The sequence below is a fragment of the Anolis sagrei genome, chromosome 4 (genome assembly GCF_037176765.1).
Source record: "Anolis sagrei isolate rAnoSag1 chromosome 4, rAnoSag1.mat, whole genome shotgun sequence".
Classification (NCBI taxonomy): Eukaryota; Metazoa; Chordata; class Lepidosauria; order Squamata; family Dactyloidae; genus Anolis; species Anolis sagrei.
Window position 1 is genome coordinate 235,191,705 of NC_090024.1, and position 26,669 is coordinate 235,218,373.

Consider the following 26,669-nt stretch of genomic DNA (forward strand, 5'->3'; position numbering starts at 1 on the left):
TTTCACAAGACAGAGATGTTTCACCTTCAGGGCAATAGCTGCTGCATTCAGGATTCCTGGGAAGGGTGTGGGAAGCCCATTCTGTTTCACTGCTAGAGCTGTTATGTGGGTACCAAGATTAACTGCATTCTTTTAGCCCAGAGAATGCTTTACTGCCAGAACAGAGATTAGACAAGGGTCAGAGTTCTGCCATAACCAAAAGCAGTAAACCAGGATCTGGGCTTTTTCCCACTGCAGGTTGTATGGGATTCATGAAAGGTTCTCCATAAAACACACAACAAAAATAGCACAAGACTGAAACCTACACTAGATCTCTTCTAACATGCCCATTTTGTTTTTGTTTTTTCATGTCAGGAGCGACCTGAGAAACTGCAAGTTGTTTCTGGTGTGAGAGAATTGGCAGTTTGCAAAGACGATGCTCAGAGGTTACCCCATTTTTTTAATGTTTTGCCATCCTTGTGGGAGGCTTCTCTCATGTCTCTGCATGGGGAGCCGGAGCTGACAAAGGGAGCTCATCCGCGCTCTCTCCGGATTCAAACCCGCAACCTGTCGGTCTTCAGTCCTGCTGGCACAAGGGTTTAACCCACTGTGCCACCCGGGGCTCTGTCGGTTTTGGTGTGGAATCAGCTATTTGAGCTTTCACCTTTGGCTCTAAGAATGAGTGTAGACGATCCACAGGGTTTCTATGCCCACTGTGCCACCCGCCCCCTCCCCTGATCATGAGAATAATCTTTCCCAAAATCAAAACCGAGCGGCTTGTGAATGTGAACATTGGAAAACCAGAACCAGCTGTTTCAAAATGATATCCTAAATTAATTATTACTATTATTAAAATAGTTCTACCCCATCCTAATATCACAAATCTCAGTACAGATAACAAATACAGTGGATCCTTGGTACCCACTGGGGTTCGGTTTCATGACTCCCTTTAGATATCGAAATCCACTATATAAAGTTCCTTTATAGAAAAACAGCATATAAATTGGGTGTTCCATTTATAAAATGGCAAAATCAAGGTTTGGTTTTGGGGTTTTTTTGGGGGGGCGGGGTTGTGTCACTGAATCACTTAATACAAAATCTGTAGACACAGAAGCCCAACAATAACATTAAAAAAGTCAGACAAATTAAAGCAATAAAATCATGGACAGAATCCTGCTGAGGACTTAGAATCATAGCGTTGGAAGAGACCTTGTGGGCCATCCAGTCTAACCACCTGCCAAGAAGCAGGAAAATTGCATTCAAAACTTGGAAAAGATCTTGGATCACCAGCGTTTCTATCCCACACTCCAAGGCTTGCATCTTTGCAAGATTTACAAAGTCAAGATTTACATAATTGAAGTTGGTAGTTCTCTTACATCTATACTTACTAAGTGGCTGCTGTTACATTACTACTGTACATAAGAGGAACCAGCAAAGTGAGCAATATGCATATCTCCCATGGGTATTGGGACACCAGTTAGAGAATGCCAATGGATGCTCTTGCTGGTGTGACATTACACATTTTTTCTATTCATTAAGAGTGTTCTTAGTGAATCTGCTACATTAGCTATGTATGTACCTAAGGTCCATATTATTTGAAAGGCCGTAGCTCCCTTTACGAGTCTGCTAGAGCTCTACAATAATCTGAAGATTCTTATCCCTGTCCCACTACTTTCTCAGGGCCCTTCCACACTATACCCCAGAATAACAAGTCAGAAAATCCCACGTTATTTGAGTGTGAACTCAGATAACCCAGTTCAAACTAGATATTGTGGGATTTTCTGCCTTGATATGGAATCTAGGGCTGTGTGGAAGGGTCCTCACACTCCTGTGGTGGCAACAGAGGACGTTCTCAGTGACTACTCCCAGATTTTAAACCGCCCCGAGTCACCTCCGGCCTGAGAAAGGCGGTACATAAATATGGTAAGTAAATAAATAAATTCTAGAAATCGCTTCCTTAAAAGGTTTGCATATAGTTTTTATGCGTTTTAAATATTTAATGTTTAACTTCATAAATTGGTAGTTTACTAAATTTTACATTTACACTTTCATTCAGGCTCCTGTATTGTTTTTAATTTAAAATATGTCAGTCACCTTGGGTCTCATTAGCAGGACAAAAGTAAGAGATAAATGAATTCCAGTAATAAATATAAAATTATGTCACACAGACCATGAAAAAGATTTCGGCCAATCTAAATATACCAAAACAATATTAATCATAACATTATAATAATGAAATAAAACAGATTAAAAGGTTTTAAATGAAATACATCAGTATATCAGGTGAATTAGAAGCACGAAGGGTGTTTGATGAATATCTGCATTTCCACTTGGCACCTAAATGAGATCAGTGTTTCTCTCAATCAGGCCTCTAAGGAGATGACACCTCATGATTAAAGTGCTACAAAACCATGTATTAATGGACAACAATTATGGACAAAAAGGACAGCTGAAATATTTAACTGGGTTCATTGAAGGGTTGAGGAAGATCTAAAGAGTTCCTGGAGTGGACATCCACATTGGCCATTGTATAATAAAAAAAATTCGCAAGTGGAAAAGGTCCACATTTTATATTTTTCCCAGCATGAGATTTAAGTCACTTTAGATTTCCATGAATGAAGAGGTGGTGGAATCTAAAGCACTGCTACATTACAGCTGCTCTGGAGTCAGTATACTGTAGTGCTTTGAGTGACAGACTAACTCTAGATGACCACAATTTGATTCTTCTTCAGCCACTGAAACCACGAACAGGTCACACATTCACAGCCAAAAGGAAAGCAACAGCAAACTCCCTCTGAACAAATATTGCAAAGAAAACTTGATAACAGGTTCACTTCAGGGTCAATGGATACTAGAAATGTCTTGAAGGAACACAACATACGCACTGGGATTGTGGCGCAGCTGGTTGAGTGTCAGCTGCATTAAGATCACTCTGACCAAAAGGTCATGAGTTTGAAGCCAGCCCAGTTGGAGTGGGTTTCCAACCAAGTGTTCCTGTTAGTGAATTTTAAGAAAATCCAAGCACTTGCTGAAAGTGAATGTGAATCAAAAGGGTTCAGGATGGGCTGGATACACAGATGTGTTTTTCCTCCTCGCAAAGAAAGAACTGGTTTGCACAATATTAAGTGAGATTAGGAAATGTTAATCATTCAACTAACATTTAAAAGATACTGCTGCTTATGCTGCTGTAGACTAGTAAGGGATCAGCAGGAGCATTAGATGCAGCACCTTTTGACAATGACTACAACTTTTGTTTGTTAATTTTTTTTTAAAGGAGTGGAAAAAGCTCAACTCACAACCTAGCATGATGACAAAAGTCTCAAACATTTGAGAGGGGATTCGGATGAGATCATCTTTTGGTCTCAAACTGCATACCCAAGTTTTAAAGCATCCAATCAATTACACCACATTTTTCTAACACAATGAGAACCTTGTGGCATCTTCAATGCTAATAAACTTTATATGGCACAAGCTTCTGAGGCACCAGATTGCAATTAATAAAAACCTGACTAAACAAAAGGCGCTGCATCTTTAAAACACCATGACACTCTTGTTTTTCTTACAGCAGACAAACACGTCCCCTATACACCCCCCCCCCCCAAAAAAATTAAGTTCCTCTCCTCCAGTATTTTCAACATACATAAACACTTTTTCCACATATGCAACTCTATTCAAATGGCCACACCTAAGACAAAAGGAGGAGGCTGTGTTTTGCTCCAAACAAACAAGAACAGTACAAGGAAGCAGAAAGAACCCTCGTCTTCTTTGGGTACAATGCCAAACAAGGCATTTGCAACCACCAAAGTGGACTTTGAATTATCAGTATAATTAAGCCAGTTGCTTTTAAGTCTTCAAAACAGTTTTTATAGCAAGGCCTTTTCCCATCATATTGGGTTCTTTCCCCAGTGTTTGCTCAATACAGAGTGAGTTGCATGTCCAAACTGGCCCTCAGCCAGAGTCCTAAAGGGGAAAAAATGAGAGATGACATCACACTTGCTAAGTAGGTATTATTTATTAAGGCTTGTATTCTCCTAGAGGAAAAAGTTAATCTGATGCTGTCCCATTACTCCTTACATCAGAAGTAACAGACCAGAGACAAAGCTATATTTTCTAAATACAAGTCTAAATGATACAGCTTAAACTTTCATTTAAGTTGGAGGTCCTCTTGAGTAAATAGTTTCCAGAAGATATTTGCTTTCTAATATAAGTAAAAGATCCTCTACAATAAAACACGTGCAGATTCGGTGTGCTAGAGCAACAGGCATGAGCACCAAGAATTCATGCTAAATTTTGAAACTCCGGTTGGTGGCCAGTTCTTCGACAGCTCCCTTATTCCACAAAAACAGGACAGCAAATTCCATTTTGTAGAACAGTTGTTTTTACTCATCCAACAGGAAAAAAAAATATAGACACACACATACTGTCAATTTTAAACATCTGAAGCATAATCCATCATATGAGTCTGTACTAAGATTCTATATTAAAGCTCACCATTATCAGTATAAAATTTTAAGTGGCATTTAAGGGAGGTGGTAATAAAGAAAAAAGGGAACAGAGAAAAAACAAGTGTTTAATTGGTATTAGAAAACAGAGAAAGAGGTCTTTTAAGAAACCACATTGCCCCAAGCCCCTACAATGTCAAAACATTATTCCAATCATTAAATGATTCCCTTCAAAAAAAGAAAAGAAAATAATGGCTGACAAAAAAATTCTAAACTTCTTTTGTTACAGGCTGCAATACATAGCATCTCCCCATTCAAGATCACTGGTTTACTAGGTATTAAAGAAATGTTAATTTTCAGCTATAAGAAGCAACCCGCAAGGAACATTTCCCATGCAAGCTCAACTGAAAGTGCTTCTAAATGAGGCAAATGCACAAAAGCATTTATGCGATGTCCATGTATGCTGCTTGCAATATGAAGTGATCCTTGTGAGTTACACCTTTATAGCTTTCTCGCTACAAAACAGAAAAGTGTCATTTCAAAATTTCTGAAAAATAATAAAAAGGTCAGATTAAAAAAGTGAACTATACAAAGTGATCTGAACATGCTGCATTGATGTTAAAGCTGAAGATGACCAAAAGAAAATCAGATTAAAAATTTTATTTTGGTGCTTGCCAAGAAAAATCAGGACAATTGTGGGGATGGTGAGACAAGAGGATCTAGAGTACACAAATATAAAATTATGGTCAATTTTCAGATTAGAAACATAATTTGTGCTGAAGTTAACATTCTTTGGGAAATACTAATGGTTTCAGATATTTCATTCTAGAGGAACATATTTAACCAAATATTTTTTTTAAAAAAAACAGGGAACATCTTTATTAATGGATTCTACAGCATTATACATAGAAAAGATACAACTTAATGCATATTCACCTGGGCGCAGAAAATAAAAACCAAACAAAACCAAACCAAGAACACACTACGGTGTACTTAAAAAGATGCAAGAATTGAATTTCCCCTGCACAAAAAGATATTGGAGCTAAAAGCTTTACAGTCTCTTGATGCTAGAACATAGCACCAGAGCACTTTTAAAAAGATTCAGTTTTTCATAATCAAATTTAATATCAGTTCTAGTATATATATATTTATATTTATAGCAAACCATATATATGTTTATTCTTATTGTTTGTTTCGATTCTGCCGTTCCTGTAGAGAGAAAATCATAAAATTAGAATGCAAAAAACATGAAAACTTGTATCTACTTGCACAACAAGCATGCCTATCATAACAGATTAAAAGTTATGGGGCACCTAACTGACATCATATTTTTGGGAGCTCTGTTCGATAAATAGAATAAATGTATAATCATTTGTCCATGATGAAACAAATCCAACACAAACACTGTAAAATGTGTAATATAGTAGCAAACTTTGAATGAATAAGGACTGAATCAAATCAGATAGCTTGAAAGCGTATTTGGCTTGCTGGAAGAAACATCCTAGGTATGAAGGAAATCAATCACTTTTTAAGTAAAAGGCATTTTGCAAATACAGTAGTCTCGCTAATCCAACCTTTGCTCATCCAACATTCCATATTATCAACGCAGTCTGTCTCCTACCCAGATCCTCAGATGTTTCAACACACTGCAATGTTTTGGTGCTATATTCCTAAATATAGTAATTACTACATAACATTACCATGTATTGAATGCTTTTTCTGTCAATTTGTTGTAAAACATATTTTGGTGCTTAATTTGTAAAATCATAACGTGATTTGACATTTAATAGGCTTTTCCTTAATCCCTCCGTATTATCCAACATTTTCGCTTATCCAACGTTCTGCCGGCCATTTATATTGGATAAGCGAGACTCTACTGTAATGAAAACAGTCGGACAGTATCCCATACTTTTAAAATCAATGGCAATGCGAGGGTGTCCGTGTTATGTTTTAATAGGAAATGGGTGGAAGAAAATGATTGCTGGAGTCCTTAAAACCATGGTTTTCACAAAGGTAGGAATACCTGCTACTGAGGTCAAGAAAGAAAGAAAGAAAACCCTCTTCTATCCACACAGAGAGGTTTTTGCAGAGTGGGAGGAAAAGGAAACCCTTCTTTCCTACTTTTCCAGATCACATCTGTCCCAAGAATATATAGCCATAAAGTGCTCTGACTCAAGTGAGACATAAACTTTACTACTACAGTATATGGTAACAGCAGGGAAGATTTCTGAAGTATGTGGATGTACATTCATCTCCTCAATCCTTAATGACACAAGGGTCCTGTTTCAGGATGAACAGAAGTACTGTTGGCTGGAGATGATTCATTACAAGATGTAATCTGCATCTCATTTATATTTTTCCTTCAACATTTTCTAATTCCCAAAAAGGTCCTACTGAATATACAGGTCCTTTGTATTAACGTAGAAATTTTGGGGCTGTTTTCTAAACACACTTCCCTCCCCTCACCATTATACTAATAAAACCTAAACAGGATATCATTTCTGATTTCCAGAAAATGGCCAAAACAAGTCTGGCTGAGTTTATTTTGAAGCAGAATTATATGTCCCCAGAGGCACAATTTTCTGTTTTATGCCAATTTATAAAAACATATGTGTATCAAATAGGGTGTGTTTGTTTTCTTTTCTTCAGAAATTGCCTTTGAGGTGTTCCCCGAGTCAGATTTGCTTCAGTAGATATTCTGGTAATTTCACACAGTCATGGTTTTTAAATGCAAATTGTTGTTATCACCTGACCTGGCACTAGCATGGCTTGGCTGCTGCTAGCTTTTATCATTGCTTCACTGCTTTTTATTCTGTGATAGGGGGTCAGTGTCTTTTGGCTAAGGAATTGGTTCAAAGTAAACTCAAAATCACATGATAGAAGTTCTTCTCTATCAATAATAATCCCACACTCCCCTCCCCATAAAATGCTACACTACAGTAACAACTTTCTTTTGAAACTGAGAAAGTCTACAAGAAGTCCAACGATTATGACACTGGAAACAAATACTTGGGTTTGCAAAAAAAGAAAAGAAAAAAAATCTGTATTGATCCCTGGTCTGATTCTTTTTTTCTGGAAGGAAGTCTATACACACCTGTATCCAAAAGAGTGGTTTTATATTTGTGTTTCCACATGGTGTTGCCACATCACTGCTTTGGGTATTTTAACTTGACAATGGTTACTTGCTTCACTAATAGAAGCCCCCAAAAACATCAAATGCTGCAAAGAACAATGATTTTACTTACACAAGATACCTCATTGGATTGTGACCCAGGTTTTTACTACCTAGATTACTATTAAACTTAAATCAACAGGCCAGGGGACTACACAGTTGGCCCTTCGTACCTGCTGGGGTTTGGTTACAGGACATATACACTATGGAAACCAAATTCCACTGATGCTCAGGTCCAGTCATTTGCAATTGTGTTCCTTATACAAAATGTCAAAATAAAAGATAGTTTTTTGAATTAAAAAATATTTTCAAGCCATGGATGGCTGAATCCATGGATGTGGAGGGCCAGCTGCATACACTTTTATCACAGTATAGTTGCAATGGATTACAAAGTTGCACGATCAGTTGTGCAACAGGTACCATATAGTCTTGCTGTAATCTGTTTCATGTTGGTCATTAATTTCCCATGCACCAAGTGAAAACTAAGAGAGGGAGAGCTGTGTGCTTACCAAATGATTAACTGCACTAGGGACTGCACTTACCAGTTGCTTGAGACAGTGCAACCACGTGTGCAACTATTCTTACACTTGGATTATGACTCAAGCAGATTCAAGACTAAATCCATAATGTAGGATTGTTTTGAAGAAACTTCTGAGATTTGAAAGTGAAACATGACACTTCACAGATGAATCCATCAAAAGCACTGCTTTAAAAAACAAAAGCCCACAGCTCCTTAGTACTAAATATGGTACCTGCTCATAGCCCTAGTATAGCGCTGAACAAACCAGTTTGCTTGTATACCTCTGCGTAAAAACAACTGGCAACTACTGCGACAAAAAGAGGGCACTTAGGGGAAATATTACATAACCTTTGACTTCCAAAGAAATTGTGACTAGGAGAAACTCAATTAAGTTCAGTAAAAAGTGCAATCTTCCAGCATTATATTCTCACTGGGAAACAGAACTTACCCATAACATCTCCAAATTTATCCTATGTATAAGCCCTTGGCTTATTTATTTTAAAGAATTATAGTAATGACTGACAGCACCTGAGATATAGTCTCTACCTTGTCAAGTGGACTGATGCAAATGGACAAGACAGCTGAAGACTCTCTCCAATATTGGAAGAAAATGCAAATAAGCCCAGTGCAAGTAGACATAGCATGGCACGCTCTCCTCTCATTTCCATCTCTAGATCTTTGGCTGCACCTTGCCTTCATAAAGGCAATCCCCAAGTTACAAAAAAGATAGGTTCTGTAAGATGATTTTGTATGTAAGTCAGAACAGCCAAAATTCTCGGTTGCCGTGGAAACAAGGATTGATGAGAAAGCTTCAGTGGAGACACCTTTTCCCCATGATAACTCTTCCAGGAGTGAATTTCCCTTTCAAGGGATAGACTTCCTCTCACTTCCTATTGTCTCACTCTTGTTTGTAACTCAAGAGTCATATGTAAGTGGCAACTTTTTAACTCAGGAACTGCCTTACTTCCTTCCTATTACTACTACTATGTTCTATGACTTTTTGCAGTTATTTTAATGGCTTTTACACATCAGTTTCATATTACTGATCAGTTTCAAGAGTGTTACACTGTCAGTCATTAAAGTAACCTATATTTATTGTATATTTCCATTATTCTTCTCATTTCTTTACGTGTCCCTCTATTTTTGTTAAAATATGTTTTTGTTTGATATTATCGACATCTAACATCACTGACCTGAATCTAGTTGGCAATTCCACCTCAGGTAGACCTTCACAATTATTGGGATTTGCAACATTCAACAACTAATTCAACAGATCTACAGTAGCTGGGACTATCAAGGAGTAGGTGAATGTGGCAACAAGAGATCAACTTTATTAAAGAAGAATATAATCCAAAAGTAGTATAAACAGTTGCTTTGCTTGCTGAAAGCTCCTACAGATGAGTCTTAGGAGCTTCCAAATGACAGTAGGGAGGGGGTCCTCCACTGTGACACAACATAAAGTACATCAGTCTGCCTAACCACCCCCCCCCCCCACACACAATTTACATGTGAGCTGAAGGGCTTCCTGTTGACATAAAGGGCGTAGGCGACTTTGAATTTCACCAATATTTTTGCCAGGATCTACAACAGAGAGTCTGCATCTACTGCAATACAGCTACAGTTCCAAGTCAAATGTTCAGATTTATCTGTGTTTTTCACTTACTAGCAGTCACATGCATGGGGGTTAAGGATCTCTTAAATCTGCAAACCACAAAAGAACAGCTGATTTATGTAATTTTAAAAACCAGAAACCTATTTTAAAAAATTAGGTCTCCCGCTACCCATTTTTTCCCCAATGGTTGGTAAAACATGCTAAAGCTGGTTTACCTTCCGCACCACTTCTTCTTCCTCCTGGCGTTTTTCGTAATGAGAAAAGTCATCAAAGATGGAGGTTGTGTGCTTGTATGTAGCAATAATTTTAAGCACTTGTTTTGCTTTTTCTAAGGGCACCTCCTGAGTGTCACGGGAGTTTGTAACTGGCTTGTTGTCATTGTTCTCCAGCCGGATGTGTCGGAGCTGGTTGTTGGGCACATCTTTCACAAAGATCCACTTGACGTCAAACTTCCCCTTCCATTTGTCCTGAGACCAGACGCCAGCACTGGTGCCATAGTCCACTGATGACTTCATTTCCGCCACTCCACAGAAGTGTCCGCTGCCATTGACACTGAAGAGTAAGTAGACTGGACCTTTACTATTCATTGAGCGGAAAGCACTGTCCAAACGCTTGTTGCCATGTTCTGTACTACACCAAATGGAGTATTTGATAGAACGATGTATATCATCCTCAGAATAGCTCTTTATTATGAACACACGTCCATTTTTAAGGTTCCATTCAAAATCCTTAGGGTTGTAACTGTGGGCGGCTTTCAGTTTTTCAAGAACAGGATGGGATTCACCACCTGGGATAGAATTAGCTGGGGCACTGCCCAGTGAGTTGCTCTCGTTACCAGTTCCACCACTTTGGCCAAAAGCTGCATTTCTGTTACGTGGTGCCACCCACCGGTTTTGAGGTGGCGGTGGCTGAGGGTTCTGGTATGGCAGCTGGGTCAGTGGAGGTGGTTGTGTGGGAATAGGCTGAATAATTTGTGGCTGTGGAAGGGATTGAGGTGAAGGAATTTGCTGAGGAGCTGGAACTTTGGCCACAGGACCTTTATTGTCCCAAGTACCTATGTCCATGTTATGTTTAATAGGTGGTGGAGGCAAAGCCCCTCCGACTACAGGCCCGCTTTTTGCTTTCATCTTGGGCTGAGGTTTTGCAGGTTTACTAGCAATAGCAGCCCAAGAGGTTGGCTTAGATACTGGCAGGTTTATACTTGATCCACCATTGCCAGACAAAGCACCTGCCATCCCAGCACTGTTCACCACAGAACCTACCGTTTTCACAGCAGATGCTGTGACATCCCCACCAATCTTCAGTCCAACCATTCCCTGTTCAATGCTGTTCATCCCAGGAGCTTTATTTAATGTGTCATTATGAAATCCTGTCTGGCCATCCACAATAGTACCACCCAAGGAGCTGGGTGGATAACTGTAACTGCTTCCATAAGCTGAGTTTTGAGTCTGCTGTCCCTGAGATCCACTTGTTCCCCATGCTGAGAAAGGTGGATTTTCAGGGAAAAAATTAAATCTGTGTGGGTAAATGTTGTTCCCCAGTCCACCAGGTTGTCCAAAAACAGCATCATGCATGAAATGATGATCACCATTACTGAGTTGTCCATAGGTAGTGAGGTATGGGATCGGAGGGTCACCTCCAGTTGACCATGGTGCTTCACTGAGAGAGTAGGGAAAGCTAATAGAATGTGGATAATAACTGGACAGGTACGGATCTGTCATTGATGGATAGCTGTTATTCTGTTAAGATAAGAAAAGTAATTTCAGATTTAAAATACTCTAGGATATTCAAACCAACAAATATTCAAATCCTCTTGAGTTTCTACAATTTAAATAGCTATTAAAAGTCTTACTCTTTCAAAGTGTTGTTAAGATCTCAACTATTTTACTTTATACAAATTAAAACAGGGTTTTTCTTATTGTAAATCAGTGATATGAAATATCCAGCCATCCTGATATTGCTAGATTGCAATGCCTACAATTCTTCATCACTGTCATTTATGCCATACATATTTCGTGGACTGACTGTATGATGGGGATGCTGTATTCTCCATTTTCAATGGAGTTCTCTAAGTTTTGGTAACTGGGGAGTATATATAAACTAGTTTAACATGATGACAATACTAGAGGTAGATTAGATGTTCTTCACAGATATTAAATATTATCAAACAACAACAATATGCCATTCTTCTGTAAAAAAATCTCAATAAAATGAAATGCTGACAGATTCTTTCAAATAAAAAGCTTAACATCACTACACAAACCATAAAAGCTATATATGGGCATTCTAATCCCAATGTAAACTCAATTGTGCTCTTGTTTATTATTGTACTGCTGCAAAGACTCAGGAAACCAGTTTCACTTTGGACTCTAAATTCTTTCATCTCAGATTCACTTACCAGAAAATTTAATTTCCCCCTTTCACAGTCTTGCAAAATTCTCTAATTATTTTCTCACACTCATTAGAATCCCAAAGTTGGAAGAGGCTGCAAGGGCCATCTAGTCTGATTCTCTGTCACTCAGGAATGCTTACCCAAAGCTTTCTACAAAGCTCTGTTTGAAGACCTCCAAAGCATAGTCCACCACCCCCACATTAAGCTTATTAACATTCTTCACTCATATTGGCCCAAATTGTTTGCCAGCAATTTTATTACCATAATTATCTACCTTGACATCCATTCTGACTGCCTTCCATGATTCAGAGGTCACATCTAGTGAGGTCTTTTGGTTGTTGTTTCCTTAGGTTGTCATGCCTGCTTACCTATCTTTTCTCATTTCCTGTTCTCTTTCCTCTCACAACAATGGGAGATCGTTTTCTTTCAATCTCGGTCATCATATGCTTCTACTTTCTCTTGGGTGTCCCTACCCAAACCATGAGGATTTTCCTTATCATTTATGCTATGCCACATTACCTTCGTCTCTATTTTTAAAACCTACCTTTCCCATTTAAGCCTTTTATAGCTCATTTTCTTAACAATTAATTCCACCACTCAGAATGTATTCTATTTGTTAATGTTATTAGGACTGTACAACCCATTCAGCTGAATCCAAAACCACAGCTAATTAGTCCAAATCATGTCCAATTACTTGAGATCTAGACATCAATTCAAAATTTCAAAAGTAAAGTCAAAGAATGCCAATAAGGCTCCAAAATTATCAAACATTATATATATAAATATATAAATATCAAGATGAAGAGAGGAGGGTGGGAGTAGGATTTTGGTCTTTGACAGCTCTGGTAAAAATCTCATCATCAGTTTCAAAAGTCAACATTTGACAAACTTATAGTACCAAATATATGAACAGTTATCTTTTCCTCTACACTTTTATTTTGCTAGTCCTCCATTAGCAGCAAAAACACTGGCAGAAAAAAGGCTTTACTATACCATATGCTGCTTCTTTTTTATTCTAGAAGTACCTTTAATCTTTCTTTCTAATCCAGTCCCACCCTTTGTTACTTGCTATGCTTGCTGTTTATTAGAAGAGTCTTTATGGCTCCTTCTACACTGCTATATAATCCAGTTCAAAGCAGATAATCTGTATTTTATATGGCAGTGTAGAAAGGGCCTCGGTGTTGTTCAGCAATAGTTTTACTGAGCAGCAAGACTTCTCTTATCCCCTTCCATTTTGAGTTTTGAAAGGCAGGACAGATGTCTGTATGTGTTGTTTCAAGTACCGTTACTTGTCATCTTTACTTTTTCCTCTAGTATCTATATCCATTTGCCAGCAATACATAAAGCAAGTCTTATTGCAGAGCAACACACATAACACATTGCCATAGTACAGAATGGCAACATAATATTAGTGAAGTTAAAAATGAACAGTAGTAAGTCCCTCAGCCTACTTGTAATTGGTCAAGAGGTATTCCTTCTGGGGAGATATTTCAAAGTTAAAGAATTGCATGAAAAAAGTAATTACAAAGACATGTTTAATTCTGAATGCAAATAAAAGCAAGCATGAATAATCAACCTCTGAATTTTCATTTGAATTCAAATCAGGTTTGATCAGAGTTAAGTCAAACTAATGCAAACTGGGGCAAACTTCAAGTTACAGAATCAGCCTTGAACTAAATCAGCCTTGAACTAAATCAGGAGGTCCTAATTACTCGTATTATCCATTTGTTCTTCCTCCCATTCTAGAATATTAACCCTATTCGCATTGCAACATTTGAATTATTTTTATTATTATACTTTATTTACATCCCGCTTTTCTCCGAATTGAGTTCAAAATAGCTAAAACCTTTTACTGTTTTAGTACTGTAAAAACTACTTGCAGTACTTTAGAAAGAGCAAACAACATTTTATTCAATGCCATTGGGTAAAAAAATAAATCCAAAAGGCAGGCATCAATAATTCACAAAAAAGGAACAGCGATTCCTCCCTACCAGGAGGCATTTCCTTTACACCAGACAGAAAGAATCGCATTTGTAAGTGATTTAAAGTAGCAGGTGTTCAGTCCCAAGTGCTTCTGATCTCCTAAGAATTCCAATATAATTTCACAACCTGTCACCATCTTGTACCTCACAGTCTAACATTTCCACACAAAGTCTTAGCAGAATAAAGTTGCCTCACTGGTGGCAAATATTAAATTATTTTTCTTGGCTTATATCATGTCATGCCATATTATGCTACATAAGATTATATAGCACAACAGCCAACACATCTTAAGAGAAAAACTCCAGCTCTTTTGCAACCAACTTAATATTCTTAAAAAGTAATACAGGCAGCCCCAGATTATGGACAAAATAGGTTCTGTAGGTTTGTTCTTAAGTTGAATTTGTATATAAGTTGGAACAGGTAGATTTTTTAAGTGTAACTCCAGCCAAAAAACCATATTTCTTAGTTTTGGATAGAACTCCTATGATGTCTGTTTTGCTGCCTATGCTCCTATTCAGATTTTACCTCACTTTCAGTCCCTGTGACAATTAGATTTTGGATTGCTGCAAAACAAGGACTGGTGAGAAAGCCTCAGTGGAGACAACCTTTTTACCATTATAAGTTTTCTTGGAATGAATTTTCCTTCCCAGGGGTGGATTTTCTCTAACTTCCTGTTGTTTTACCCCTGTTTGTAACTAGGAGTAAGATGTAAGGTGGATGTCTGTACTGGGTCTTGGGGAATACAAACAAATTGTATTTAATCTGATTATCTATTAAAATGATTTGTGCCACTAAATGCTGAAGGCCTTTAAGTAGAAAGAAGATACAGATGACAATCTTTTATCACAATTGTACAGCTGAAACATGGCAACTGAACTCTGGCATAGCTTGGTCATTCTAATAAGCTTAATCTACAATGACAAACCCTATGTACTCATGTATACATTTGGAAATATATGTGCAAATATCAGACCCCCAAAAGACTGATTTGACTTATCCACAAGCCACAGTGACCTTAACTTATCAAAAAGAAAAAAGAAAAAAGGGGGGGGGAAGAGAAAAAGGAACCACCCTCTTTTCTGAGCAGAGTGGCAATAACTTAGTTTATACTAGAACTTAAAAAGAGCACCAACCCCCCTTTACTCTGCTCACCATGACATTGCTCCTGAGCTTTTTGAATATCTGGGTGGGGAAATGGTAGACAGAGTGGCTGACCCCCTGAAGTGCTTAACTTTCTGAACCTCTCCACAGCTTTTGATATCTTCTGGGTCGTCTCGCTGGGATGGGACTGGGAGGCACTGTTTTACAATAATGGACTGGATGAGGGCAAACAAACTGAAACTTAACCCAGACAAGATAGAGGCGCTCCTGGTCAGTCAGAAGACAGATCAGGAAATAGGGATTTAGTCTGTGCTGGATGGGGTTGCCAGGAGGGCTTTTCTACAATTAAATCTTGTGTGCCAACTACCCCCTTTTCTTGAGAAGCCAGATCTGGTCAAGGTGGTACATGTGTTAGATACATCCAGTTTGGATTACTCTAATGCATTCTACGTGGGACTACCTCTGAAAAGCACTCAGAAACTTCAGCTGATCCAAAGAGCTGCAGTAAGGTTGCTAACTAGGGCTGGCTACAGGGAGAGGAACACCCCCCTGTTACAGCAGGTTCTACTGGCTCCCAGTCTGTTTCCAGGCATAATTCAAAGTGCTTGTAACGACCTTTAAAGCTCTAGACAGTTCAGGTCCAGGCTTTTTGGCTGACTGCATCCCCCACCTGCCCAGGCCCTGAGATCTTCAAGAGAGGTCCTTCTCTTGATCCCTTGGCTGCCTGACTCTGGAATTCCCTGCCCAGGGAAGCGAGAATAGCTCTCTGCTGTCCTTTTGGAGGCAGACTAAAATATTTTTATTCTGACAGGCTTTTAAAGAAAATCAAGTCAAGGGGTGCTGTGGTTTTTCAATTTCAATATGTTTTCATGGATTTTAACTGTGAACTTTTGATACTATTATGTTTACTTCTGTTTAAATGTTTGCATATTTGTGTATTTTAAATTATGTGGTAATTTTTTAAATTTAAGTCTCCTACGGGGGAGATAAAGCAGAGTATAAACAAGCATCATCATCATCATTATTATTATTATTATTATTATTATTATTTTACCTTCTATGTGAAATGGCCCTTGACTTATCCACAAATCATGTTAAACTCTGTAATTTTGGCCCGCAAACCTGCCCTCAACTTATACATGTTAAATTATACTTGAATATATACAAGTACAACGTGAACAGTATTTTCTGCTTAAAAATTGCCCAGGTGGTTACAAGCAGACATTGTCTCACCAACCTTTGGAAAGAATCTAATATAAATTACATGGAAAACTATGTCATGTTGTACTAGTTGCTGGGTTATAGAACTGGTGTAAGCTCTGACTCATTTTCTTCGAAACTACCTTTTTCCTGAGCAGAAGCATAGGTCAATTCACAGTGGGAAATTGAGGGAGGAAGGCGATACAGCAAATACATGGTTCAAATTATGACATTTCTGATACATGAATGTATCAAAATGTATCAAAACCCATTTTCCAAGATAATTATGGAAACACATATAGAGTATTAAAAAAATTAATCAATACAAATAAACCCTCTTTGGACAGTCTGCTAAAATTGGACGTACTGTTTGTTTAGCATTACACTATATGAACTCAAGTACTCAAAGCTCTTTAAAAACAAATTTCAACAAGAATTAAAATTATTTTCAGCAGCAGATTAGTTGCTATCACAATAACCATTTAAAAAAACAAAGAAGCAAGACTTATAAGGAAGCTAATCCAGTACGATGTAATGAAGCAAGATTTTTTCCTACCCAACCATAGCATTCCTTGGGGTTATGGTGTGATATAAACAGATAGAAGGCTCAAGCTATATGATGACCAAGAAAAAAATTTCCAGCTCATGGTAAACAGTCACATATTATTAGTGTGAAATCTTCCAAAGTCACAACCTATCTAAAAAAAATGTTGAGGTACAAAAATGTACTCTATTTATTTAAAGTATTTTTAAAAACACAGCTTAATGCTACAAGCCAGTGATAGAAAACATTCCCAGCTCATCCATCTCTCTGTTGCCTCAAGATCCACAACATATCACAAGGCTATAGCTCAAGAAAACACAAGGTAGTGCTTGAACTGTATGACAACCTTCCTCTGCTATTTAGTGAGGCTATTTCCCTGTGACTGCTAAACAGAAAGCTATCTTGAAAAAGGAGTGCAGTGATGGTTAATCTAAATGAGATGCAGTTGTAAGTTTGTTACTTGAAGAAACAGAAAGTGGCTAGTTATTTCAAACCAGTACACAGCTACAAATAGATAGCTGTTCCAAGCTCTGTCCAAAGGAAAGTGTGGACAACTGCTCGAACTGTCACTTAGTATCATGAAAATAAAACCCTCTTAACAATTCATTTCAGGTGTAAATCTAATGTGCTGTACTCAATCAAGAGAAATTGCCTTGAATGAGTACAACCGAGGCAAAATCTTAGCCTGTTTATGAAACCCACTAGGTTGAGAAGTCATGACCTCTCGACTAAACTTAATGAGGGTCACCTGTGAAAGACTAATTAGCCAAGCAATAGAAAACATACATGACATATTCACAAGATCTGGTAGGAAATTTTATTTTAATGAAACAGAAGTTTCAGTACTGATTAGAATGTGGATGAAAGACCTGTGGAGCGAATAGACATTTTATTTTTAATGTGCCAAAATCTCATAAAGTGGAACAGGAGATCTTGTCCACACTGAAAATGTATGACAAAAATGTTTAGCAGATTGAGGAGAGTTTAGTTTTGTTTCTTTACAAACAGCTGTTTGCCTGGAGTTACTATATTATCTTCACAATCACATTCCACGAAGTCATAAGCACTCTATGAATGCTGATTATAAAGTAGAATGCATCAACCTGAAATGGATCATCAAATACTTTATGGGTTGTTGTAGGTTTTTTCGGGCTATATGGCCATGTTCTAGAGTCATTCTCTCCTGGCGTTTCGCCTGCATCTATGGCAAGCATCCTTAGAGGTAGTGAGGATGCTTGTCATAGATGCATGCGAGAATGCCTCTAGAACATGGTCATATAGCCCGAAAAAACCTACAAAAACCCAGTGATTCCAGCCATGAAAGCCTTCAACAATACAAATATTTTATATTTAAAAAAACCTATGGATAAATATTTTTCATATAAGTAGTGATCTATTTGCTGAGGAATGTCCTAAGAAAGTTACTGTACAGGTCAATGCCTGCTCGCTTTTTCTTACTAATCAACTCTGACAGTGTTTGAACTGCAAGATGAACATTTCAAGGACCAGATGTATTCCTCATTTTGATGATGCACAACTAAGAGATTCCATTAAAAATGGAAATGTCTTTTTAGTAAAAGTTTAAGGTCCTCATTCTTTACATTTTAGGATACTGTCAACTTTAACAGAAAGGAAAAATAGCTTTAGATGCAATCATACAAAAACCGCAATATTCTAAACTGATGGTTAAATGACACTGCTCTGTGAAACTAGTTGTTATTTCTCAATGCTACACTAGAATAAATGCTTAGTGGCCTTCTTTAAAATACAACAGAAAAATTTTCTTCATAAGCATTTCCATAGGGTTCTGGAGACATGTATCCTTAAGATCACCCCCTGCCCCAAGTATCAAAACGCTTGCCAGCAGTATGTACTAACCTGATTTGACTGTCCGGAAAGGTAAGGCTCAAAATCATTGTCATGAACAGTATCCTTTTGATGAAGAGAACCATTTTGCACTGGAAAAAAAAAACTGCAATTATAACAATGTATATTCTGAAGCTGCAATAAAGAATGACTTCCTAAAGAAACGCGACAGTAAATGTAAATAAAGCAGCCTTTATCCTATGGCATTGTCAATTCAGAGAAGGGATAGGAATCAGATTTCAACATGATGAAAAAATTTGCACAGGAATTCTACATGCTATTGTTGTCTAGAAACTAACTTGAATGACAGTTATTGAGTAGTTTGCAAGCAGGTTTTTCAACATCCTGCAATACAGCTTTTGCAAGAATAGGACTAATACTCTTATAATACAATACAGTACCATACACTTTTCGAGTGAAGAAAAACTAAAGAACTAAGTAGGCAAGAGGAGAAATCTGAGAGGCCCCCAAGTCATCAAAGGCATGCCAGGAAGGAGTCAATAAAATGCTGGCTGAGTGGTCTTTAACGTTCAAGCCTTGGAATCCTTGCATGTACAATGGAGATATAATATTTCCTTATTAGTGTTAGTATAGATTAGCCAAACTGACTCTAGACTACATAGAATTCATAGTTAATACTTGAAAAGGAGTAACTGCACTGGCAATTATCCATTTTGCAGGCTGTGTTCTAGAAAATCATGGGATGCCTAGGAATGTGCTTACATGTTACTTACTAAGACAACCACCACCAACTTTCTTGAAAGACATGTTATCAATCAGAACTGATCGGCCCTTTCAACACACATTGCAGGGGAGTGATGGGCATGTCAGGGTGCATTCTCCGTTTACAAAAGGAGACACTGAGGCCCTACAGCCTCAAAGTGAACTAATTGGGCAACTAAAACACTCTTCTATGTGCAGTGGACCCCAAACCAGCAAATAACAGTGCCGCTGATAATAATTGACATGCACACACACTGCAGGTAGATATCAAAGCCTGCTCCTACATGTGCAGAACCTACATGCACAGAAACAACTTTTAATGGTGCTACAAACAAGTATTTTGAACAAGTCAGATGTATTAACCTACAGCAGTAACCAGGTTTTAATAGCTTATTGTAACACTGTAACAGGACACATTCACGTTTGGACTTTTTTTTCACTACACATTAAATTTTAAAACTGCCTTGCTGCAGATTATGTAAAGCAAAAATGTTTTAATATGAAGCACTAAAAGCATAGAATGAATATTCCAAACACTATAAATGCACATTTTCAGAACACTAGTGACTTTAGTTAGCCTAAAGTGAAAAAGGCCACAAAGACCCAAAGCAGTTTTTAACAAGCATATTTGAGTTGAATTGTGTCCACAGACACAATATAAAAGAGAAAACTGTATGCTAAGACTGAACTGGGTTGCCTGGAAAAGAATATTCTGTATGCTTTGTACTATTTCCTTCAACATTCTTAAAATGATTTAGTATATAATAGAAACTAGGGATTAAGAATATCTGCAAGCTTGAAATTCTAAGTCTAATATTACGAAGAAAAACTATGCAAAATGGTAAAACAATGTACATGTGCTGGATTATACAAGGCATATTCCTCTCAATTACTATATTTCATTTTCTATATTGTTGCCTGTCCTAAAATTTTGGAATTAGAATAGAGTTTGCTAATCATACTCCTTGGCAATTAAATACACACCTACAGCAACAGTTGCTATTTCATAGAAGATTGCTGCTTTTTACATTCATAGACACTAAGTGTTCCAAAAATAATTTAAGTGGAAAAAGAGCAACTGATGTGTCAACGTTCATGACCTAAAATTTTATTTATTTATTATATTTATACCCCGCCCTTCTCACCCCCAAGGGTGAGAATTAAAATCCCATAACTATCAGTAATGTCTTGATGTATAAAAAGAGGAAGCACTTTAACTGCAATACAAAATTATAATCTTATAACTTTACTTTTAAAAAATGTTTCCTTTATGTAGCAGATGAAAGCAAACTTCTTGCAAAGAAGCATAAATGTTTCATCTTTACCATCAATGGGAAAATTGGAAAAAAAGCACACAATCTGCATTAAATTTGTGTTGTAATCATTCTGCAAGGGGATGCACGATGAAATGTGGAAGAGAAAATTATTTGTAAAATAACATAATTGAAGACCTCAATTCAAATTAGACAGTAGTTAAATATCTATACCTTTCCAAAGCGGGAATCTTCCAGATATTCTGGAATAAAATTTTCATCGTAACTTCTGCTTCAAGCTTCAAAACATGGGGGATATCAGTTTTTGAGAGTTCAATAGCCAACTCAGATGGAATCCGAGTTGACATATAACATTCAGCTTCTTAACAGTAACACTTCTACTTAGACCAAAGTGTTTGTTGCACTTTAACAACAAAAAACTATTATATCACTGTGAACCAAGTGTTATTGGGTATATATTTGGTGTACATCTGGCTGGGATCAAAAAAATTCCTTACCTTTATTATCCTGTCCTTTCGGCCTCTGTTATGTCACAGCACATGGTAAGACAAAGAAAAAAAGAGAAAATATTTATTATTTGTTGTGTCTTCAGTATAAAGCAAACCCACAATATATATGTACTGAAATTTATAAGATAAAATGCTTAATAATGGTCATAACAATATGATCTATATTAAAAGATAGGAAGGCTCCATTAAAAAGTTTAACGATCCTAATTCCCAGACAAAACTTTAGTTTTCTGGCCTTAAAATTTTCTGCATCTGAAATTTGTTCTGTGCCTGGTGAGTGACCTGAATGCATTTGTGGCTACTGTCAGCAAGAAATGGGAATGCATTCCCAAGAGAAGTCTAAGGAACTCTCAAGGTATTAGAACAAAAATAGTCTTCAGAAAAGGAAAATAATGTATGCCAGGGAGCAAGAACTTTTGCTTTCTTTAAAAAGAGGTAAAAACCTTCTCTGCCTTGAAGGAGAAGAGAGGCTTCGGATAATATCAAGAAGAGACACAGACACAGTAGTGTTACAGAACCAAGACAGTAACCAAAGAGACATAAAGCAGGACAACAAGACTTGGCTTCTTAAATACATATATATTATCATGCTTTAAGAATGCAATATTGAAATCAGATTATTAGCCCCCAAAATAACAAGGGTGAGCAACCTACAAAATGATATAGAAACCAGAGGCCATACCATAAAACTTACAGAATATAGGAGCATTTGGGAAACAGGACAGATGAAAAGGGACACTAGCTTCTTAGTATTAGAGAAGCTCTCAGCACAAAGGTCAAAATAGAGTACAACTTTCGAACTGAATCAAGAATAGTCAAGGCAAATATTAAGTTTATAGGAATCTTCTACACATAGTTGAGATGTGGTACGACACACAGAGCTAAGAAAAATAAGCTGTCAGGGAAAGAAAGTTAAGTCCCTTAAGTGAACACAACTACACTAAGAATATTCATGTGGCATTGATGTGCCACTGGAACTAAGGCTAAGAAGCTTTTGGTCTAAATTTCATATGGGCCATTATCTCACTAGGCAGGCAATCCACTGCTCTCAGCCTCTGATCCTGTAAGGACAGCCTTGCTTGGTTGCCTTTACAGATGTATTGTAAAGATTTATGCAGATAATGCAAATGCTGAGAACATGTCAATACACCACATAAATGTTAGGTAGCATTATAAATTAGGGAAAGTGTATCTGCCCAAAAACACAAACAGCAGGAACACTACACATATCACATTCCGTTGCTGAGTGGGACACTGTGGAGAATGCATTTCAAATAAAGAGAAAACATCCAAGAATGAAAAAGACAATTAAACATCACCCCCCCACCCCTGGTTTCAATAATGAATATCAAAAGAAATTGAGTCAGCCCTCTACATCTGTGGATTCAACCATCTAGGACATTATAATTTTTAAAGCCCAATGTCAAACCTTACTTTTGCCATTTTATAAAGGGACATCTTTGTACTATGATATTATGCATAATGGGACTTAAGGGGGTTGTTTCTGGAACCAAACCCCTACAGCTTCCATGGGCCCAATGTAAGATGTAAACACTCGGTTCCTATCTTATTTCACTTGCCTGCCTTTACTTATTACATTTTTCCTAGACAGAGAAATATAACAATTCATGTTCCACTCTTCAAAGCAGGCCCATGCAACAGTTTCAGAACACTGCTTCATAGCTCACACAACTTCTCCCATCCCAAAACACTATCAGCAAAGCAACAGTCTAAACACTGGCCCTTTGACAAGCTTTGGAAGAAGAGTACTGGAGATACCCACAAAAAAAGGAAGATGTGTTTACACCAACCGCTAAGAAAGATGTTTGGGTGGGCACATATGCATGCATAAGATGAAGGCCAGGCCCAACCAAACTCTAATGGAGCCTGGCGGGCAAACAAAGGCCTGCAAGAGGGAAAAGAAGAAGTAGTACCACAGCAGTAAGCCATATGGAATAATAAGGAACAGAGAAGAGGGAAGAGACAACCATAAAAAGCATATGAGGCAGAGGGGAGGGGGTTTGCAGGAAAGCAAAAGGGGGGTGGAAGAAAGTAGAAGGGAATGATGCTTAAATAGCAGACGGGGAGGAGAAGGGAACTCTGCCTGGCCTTCCTTACGCCAAGCTCTATGAGGAGCAGGGTATGTCTAGCCTGGAGAAAAGACCTTGGGCCCTTCCACATAGTCACATAACCCAGAATATCAAGGTAGAAAATCCCACAATATCAGCTTTGAATTGAATTATCTGAGTCCACGCTACTATATATTCCAGATCAAATCAGATGTGGGATTTTATTCAGATGTGGAAGGGACCTCAGATAACCCAGGGTCCTTCCACACAGCCATATAACTCAGCATATCAAGATAGATAATTCACAATATCTGCTTTGAACTGGAATATCTGAGTCCACACTGCCATAACTCAGTTCTAAGCAGATAATGTGGGATTTTATTCAGCTGTGTGGAAGGGGCCTTAGGGTCTTTCCACACAGCCATATAACCCAGAATATCAAGGCAAAAAATCCAAGGGCCCTTCCCCACAGCCCTATATCCCAGAATATCAAGGTAGAAAATCCTGCAATATCTGCTTTGAACTGGTTTATAGGAGTCCACACTCAGATAATGTGGGATTTTCTGCCTTGATATTCTGGGATATAGGATTGTCTGGAAGGACCCCCACAATATCAACTTTGACCTGGGTTACCTGAGGTCCCTACCGCACAGCTGAACACAATCCCATATTTTCTGCTTTGAACTGGGTTATATCGCTGTGTGGACTCATGGGCCTTCCAGACAGCCATATAACCCATAATATCAACACAGAGTCCACACTGCCATATATTCCAGTTCAAAGCAGAAAATGTGGGATTTTTTTCAACTATGTAGAACAGGCATGGGAGGGGACAGGAGAACCATGTTTAAATATTTGAAGCCATGTCACATTGAGGAGAAAGAGACAGACTTGTTTTCTCCTGTGTCCTACTCTCACTGAGTAATGGATTGGAATTGTAGGAAAGGAGATGCCACCTAAAAATAAGGAAGGTTTTCCTGACAGTAAGGACCCTTCAACACTGCCATATAGAATCCACATCTGCTTTGAACTGGATTATATGGCAGTGTAGACTCATATAATCCAGTTCAAAGCAAATGTGGATTATCTGCTTTGATAATCTGGATTGTATGGCAGTGTAGAAGGGGCCTACGAATGTGCTTCCCAGGAGGTTGGTGGGGTCTCCTTCCCAGGAGGTTTTTAAGCAGAGGCTGGGTCAGGAGTGTTTGGGTGATATTTTTCCACACGGGGTTGGACTGGAGGGCCCTTGTGGCTGCTTCCATCTCTATAATCAAAGGCCTCTTCCACACAGCTATATACAATCCCACATTATCTGCTCTGAACTGGGTTATATGGTAGTGTGGACTCACATAACTGGGATCCATTCAACACAGCCATATAACCCAGAATATCAAGGCAGGTAATTCACAACATCTGCTTTGAACTGGGGTACCTGAGTCCACACTGCCATATATCCCAATTCAAAACAGATATGGTGGATTGGGTCCCTTGATATTCTGGATTATATGGTTGTGTGGAAGGGCCCTGAATCCACATTGCAATACATTTTAGGCCCCTTCCACACAGCTAAATAAAATCCATCATTATCTGCTTTGAACTGGATTATATAGCAGTGTGGATTCAGATAACCCAGTCCAAAGCAGATATTTTGGGTTATTCTGCCTTGATATTCTGGGTTATATGGCTGTGTGGAAGGGCCCTCATATAACCCAGGGCCCTTCCTGAAAGGCTCTATATCCCAGGATCTGATCCCAGGTTTTCTGCTTTAAACTGGATTATACGAGTCACACTGCCAGATAATCTGGGATAAACAGATAACATGGAATCAGATCCTGGGATACTGGGCCTGTCTGGAAGGCCACCAAGTTTAAAGCGGATATCGTGGGATTTTCTGCCTTGATATTCTGAGGCCTCTTCCACACAGCTGAATAAAATACCACATTTTTCTGCTTTGAACTGGATTATATGAGCCACCACTGCCAGATAATCTGGGATGAACAGATAACATGGGATCAGATCCTGGGATACTGGGCCTGTCTGGAAGGCCACCAAGTTTAAAGGAGATATCGTGGGATTTTCTGGGTTATATCACTGGGCCCTATAACCCAGAATATCAAGGCGGAAAATCCCACCATATCTGCTTTGATGGGATATCTGAGTCCACACTGGCATATATCCCAGTTCAAAGCAGAAAATGTGGGGTTTTATTCAGCTGTGTGGCAGGCCCAAGCAGCCCAACCTTATTTGGCCAGGCAGGAAAGAGAAGAAAAAATCAAAGCCCTGTTGGAAGGAGAAGACCACCCACCCCCAAATAATACACATTTCCAAGACTCCTCTCCCCTCCAAGCTCGACCCACTTACCTGGGGGTCAACGCTGGTGGCAGACATCTCTCATGCGCCTCGAAATATGGGGAGGGAGAGGGGGGAAGGGGGAGGAGAAGGAGGAGGAGGGGGCGAGGCCTTGCGTGGGAGTGGGGCGCCTCGTGGGTGGGCGAGCGGGCTTCCCCCCCTCCCGCCTTGGGCTTATCCCGGGAGGAGGGAGTGTGTGTGGCTGGTGGGGAGGAAGAGGGAGGTGGTGCATGCGCGTAGCCAGGAGGAGGGAAAAAGGGAGGAGGGAAGAGGAGGGAGAAGGCCGCGCGCAGGCGCAGTAGCTCCTTCGTGCGCTCGCGCTCTCTCTCCTCTCACATCGCTCCTCTTCCACACAGACAAGGCCTCAAGAAGAAGAAGCAACCGCTACTCCTCCTCCACCTCCTCCGCTTCTTCAATTCTTTCTCTCCTCGGCCTCTTCCCGGGTTTACATTCCTCTCTCGTCGTTTCCTAATCCCGCCTCCCCCCTTCTTCCCTGATCTCCAATGGCGGACAAGGAGCGGGAGGCGGTGACGTCAACGCCTCTGCCGCGCAAGGCATGCCGGGAGGGGGAAGAAACCTTCCACACACAGGAAAGGAAAAAAGGAGGGGAGTGTCGCCCGTTGCGCATGCGTAGTACCGAGCAGCGACGGCCGTTGGGCGCGAGGGCGAGCAGGAGCCCCGCCCCCTTTCCAGGAGGGCAGTTTTTTTTTTAAGTTCCCGCCCAAGTCAATGATTGACAGACTGGGAAGAGGCGGGGCTTGTTTATGAACAAGGCTATAAAAGGAGGGCAAAGGCGTGACTGGTTTCTCAGACTCAAGTTGGAATCATAGAATCAAAGAGTTGGAAGAGACCTCATGTGCCATCCTGCCAAGAAGCAGGAATGTTGCATTCAAATCACCCCTGACAGATGGCCATACAGCCTCTGTTTAAAAGT

At 39.0% G+C, this 26,669-nt stretch overlaps 1 protein-coding gene across 1 annotated transcript; it reads right to left on the reverse strand.

The window, feature by feature from the left end:
* Nucleotides 1–3,972: 3,972 nt before the first annotated feature.
* YTHDF1 (YTH N6-methyladenosine RNA binding protein F1) lies at nt 3,973–26,302 on the reverse strand. The gene is made up of 5 exons (XM_060771963.2): nt 25,748–26,302; nt 21,306–21,330; nt 18,824–18,903; nt 9,941–11,464; nt 3,973–5,630 (listed from the first exon to the last, which is right to left on the reverse strand). Exons 1-5 carry the CDS (start codon nt 25,772–25,774, stop codon nt 5,604–5,606), a joined length of 1,683 nt encoding a protein of 560 aa, XP_060627946.1. The 5' UTR covers nt 25,775–26,302; the 3' UTR covers nt 3,973–5,603.
* Nucleotides 26,303–26,669: the final 367 nt, after the last annotated feature.

Coding starts and splice junctions, on each gene's coding strand:
- YTHDF1 (XM_060771963.2), bottom strand. CDS start 25,774: ATGTCTGCCACCAGCGTTGACCCCCAG. Junction 21,331..25,747: donor CCACCAGCGTTGACCCCCAG/GTAAGTGGGTCG, acceptor GTGACATAACAG/AGGCCGAAAGGACAGGATAA. Junction 18,904..21,305: donor GAAAGGACAGGATAATAAAG/GTAAGGAATTTT, acceptor TTTTTTTTCCAG/TGCAAAATGGTTCTCTTCAT.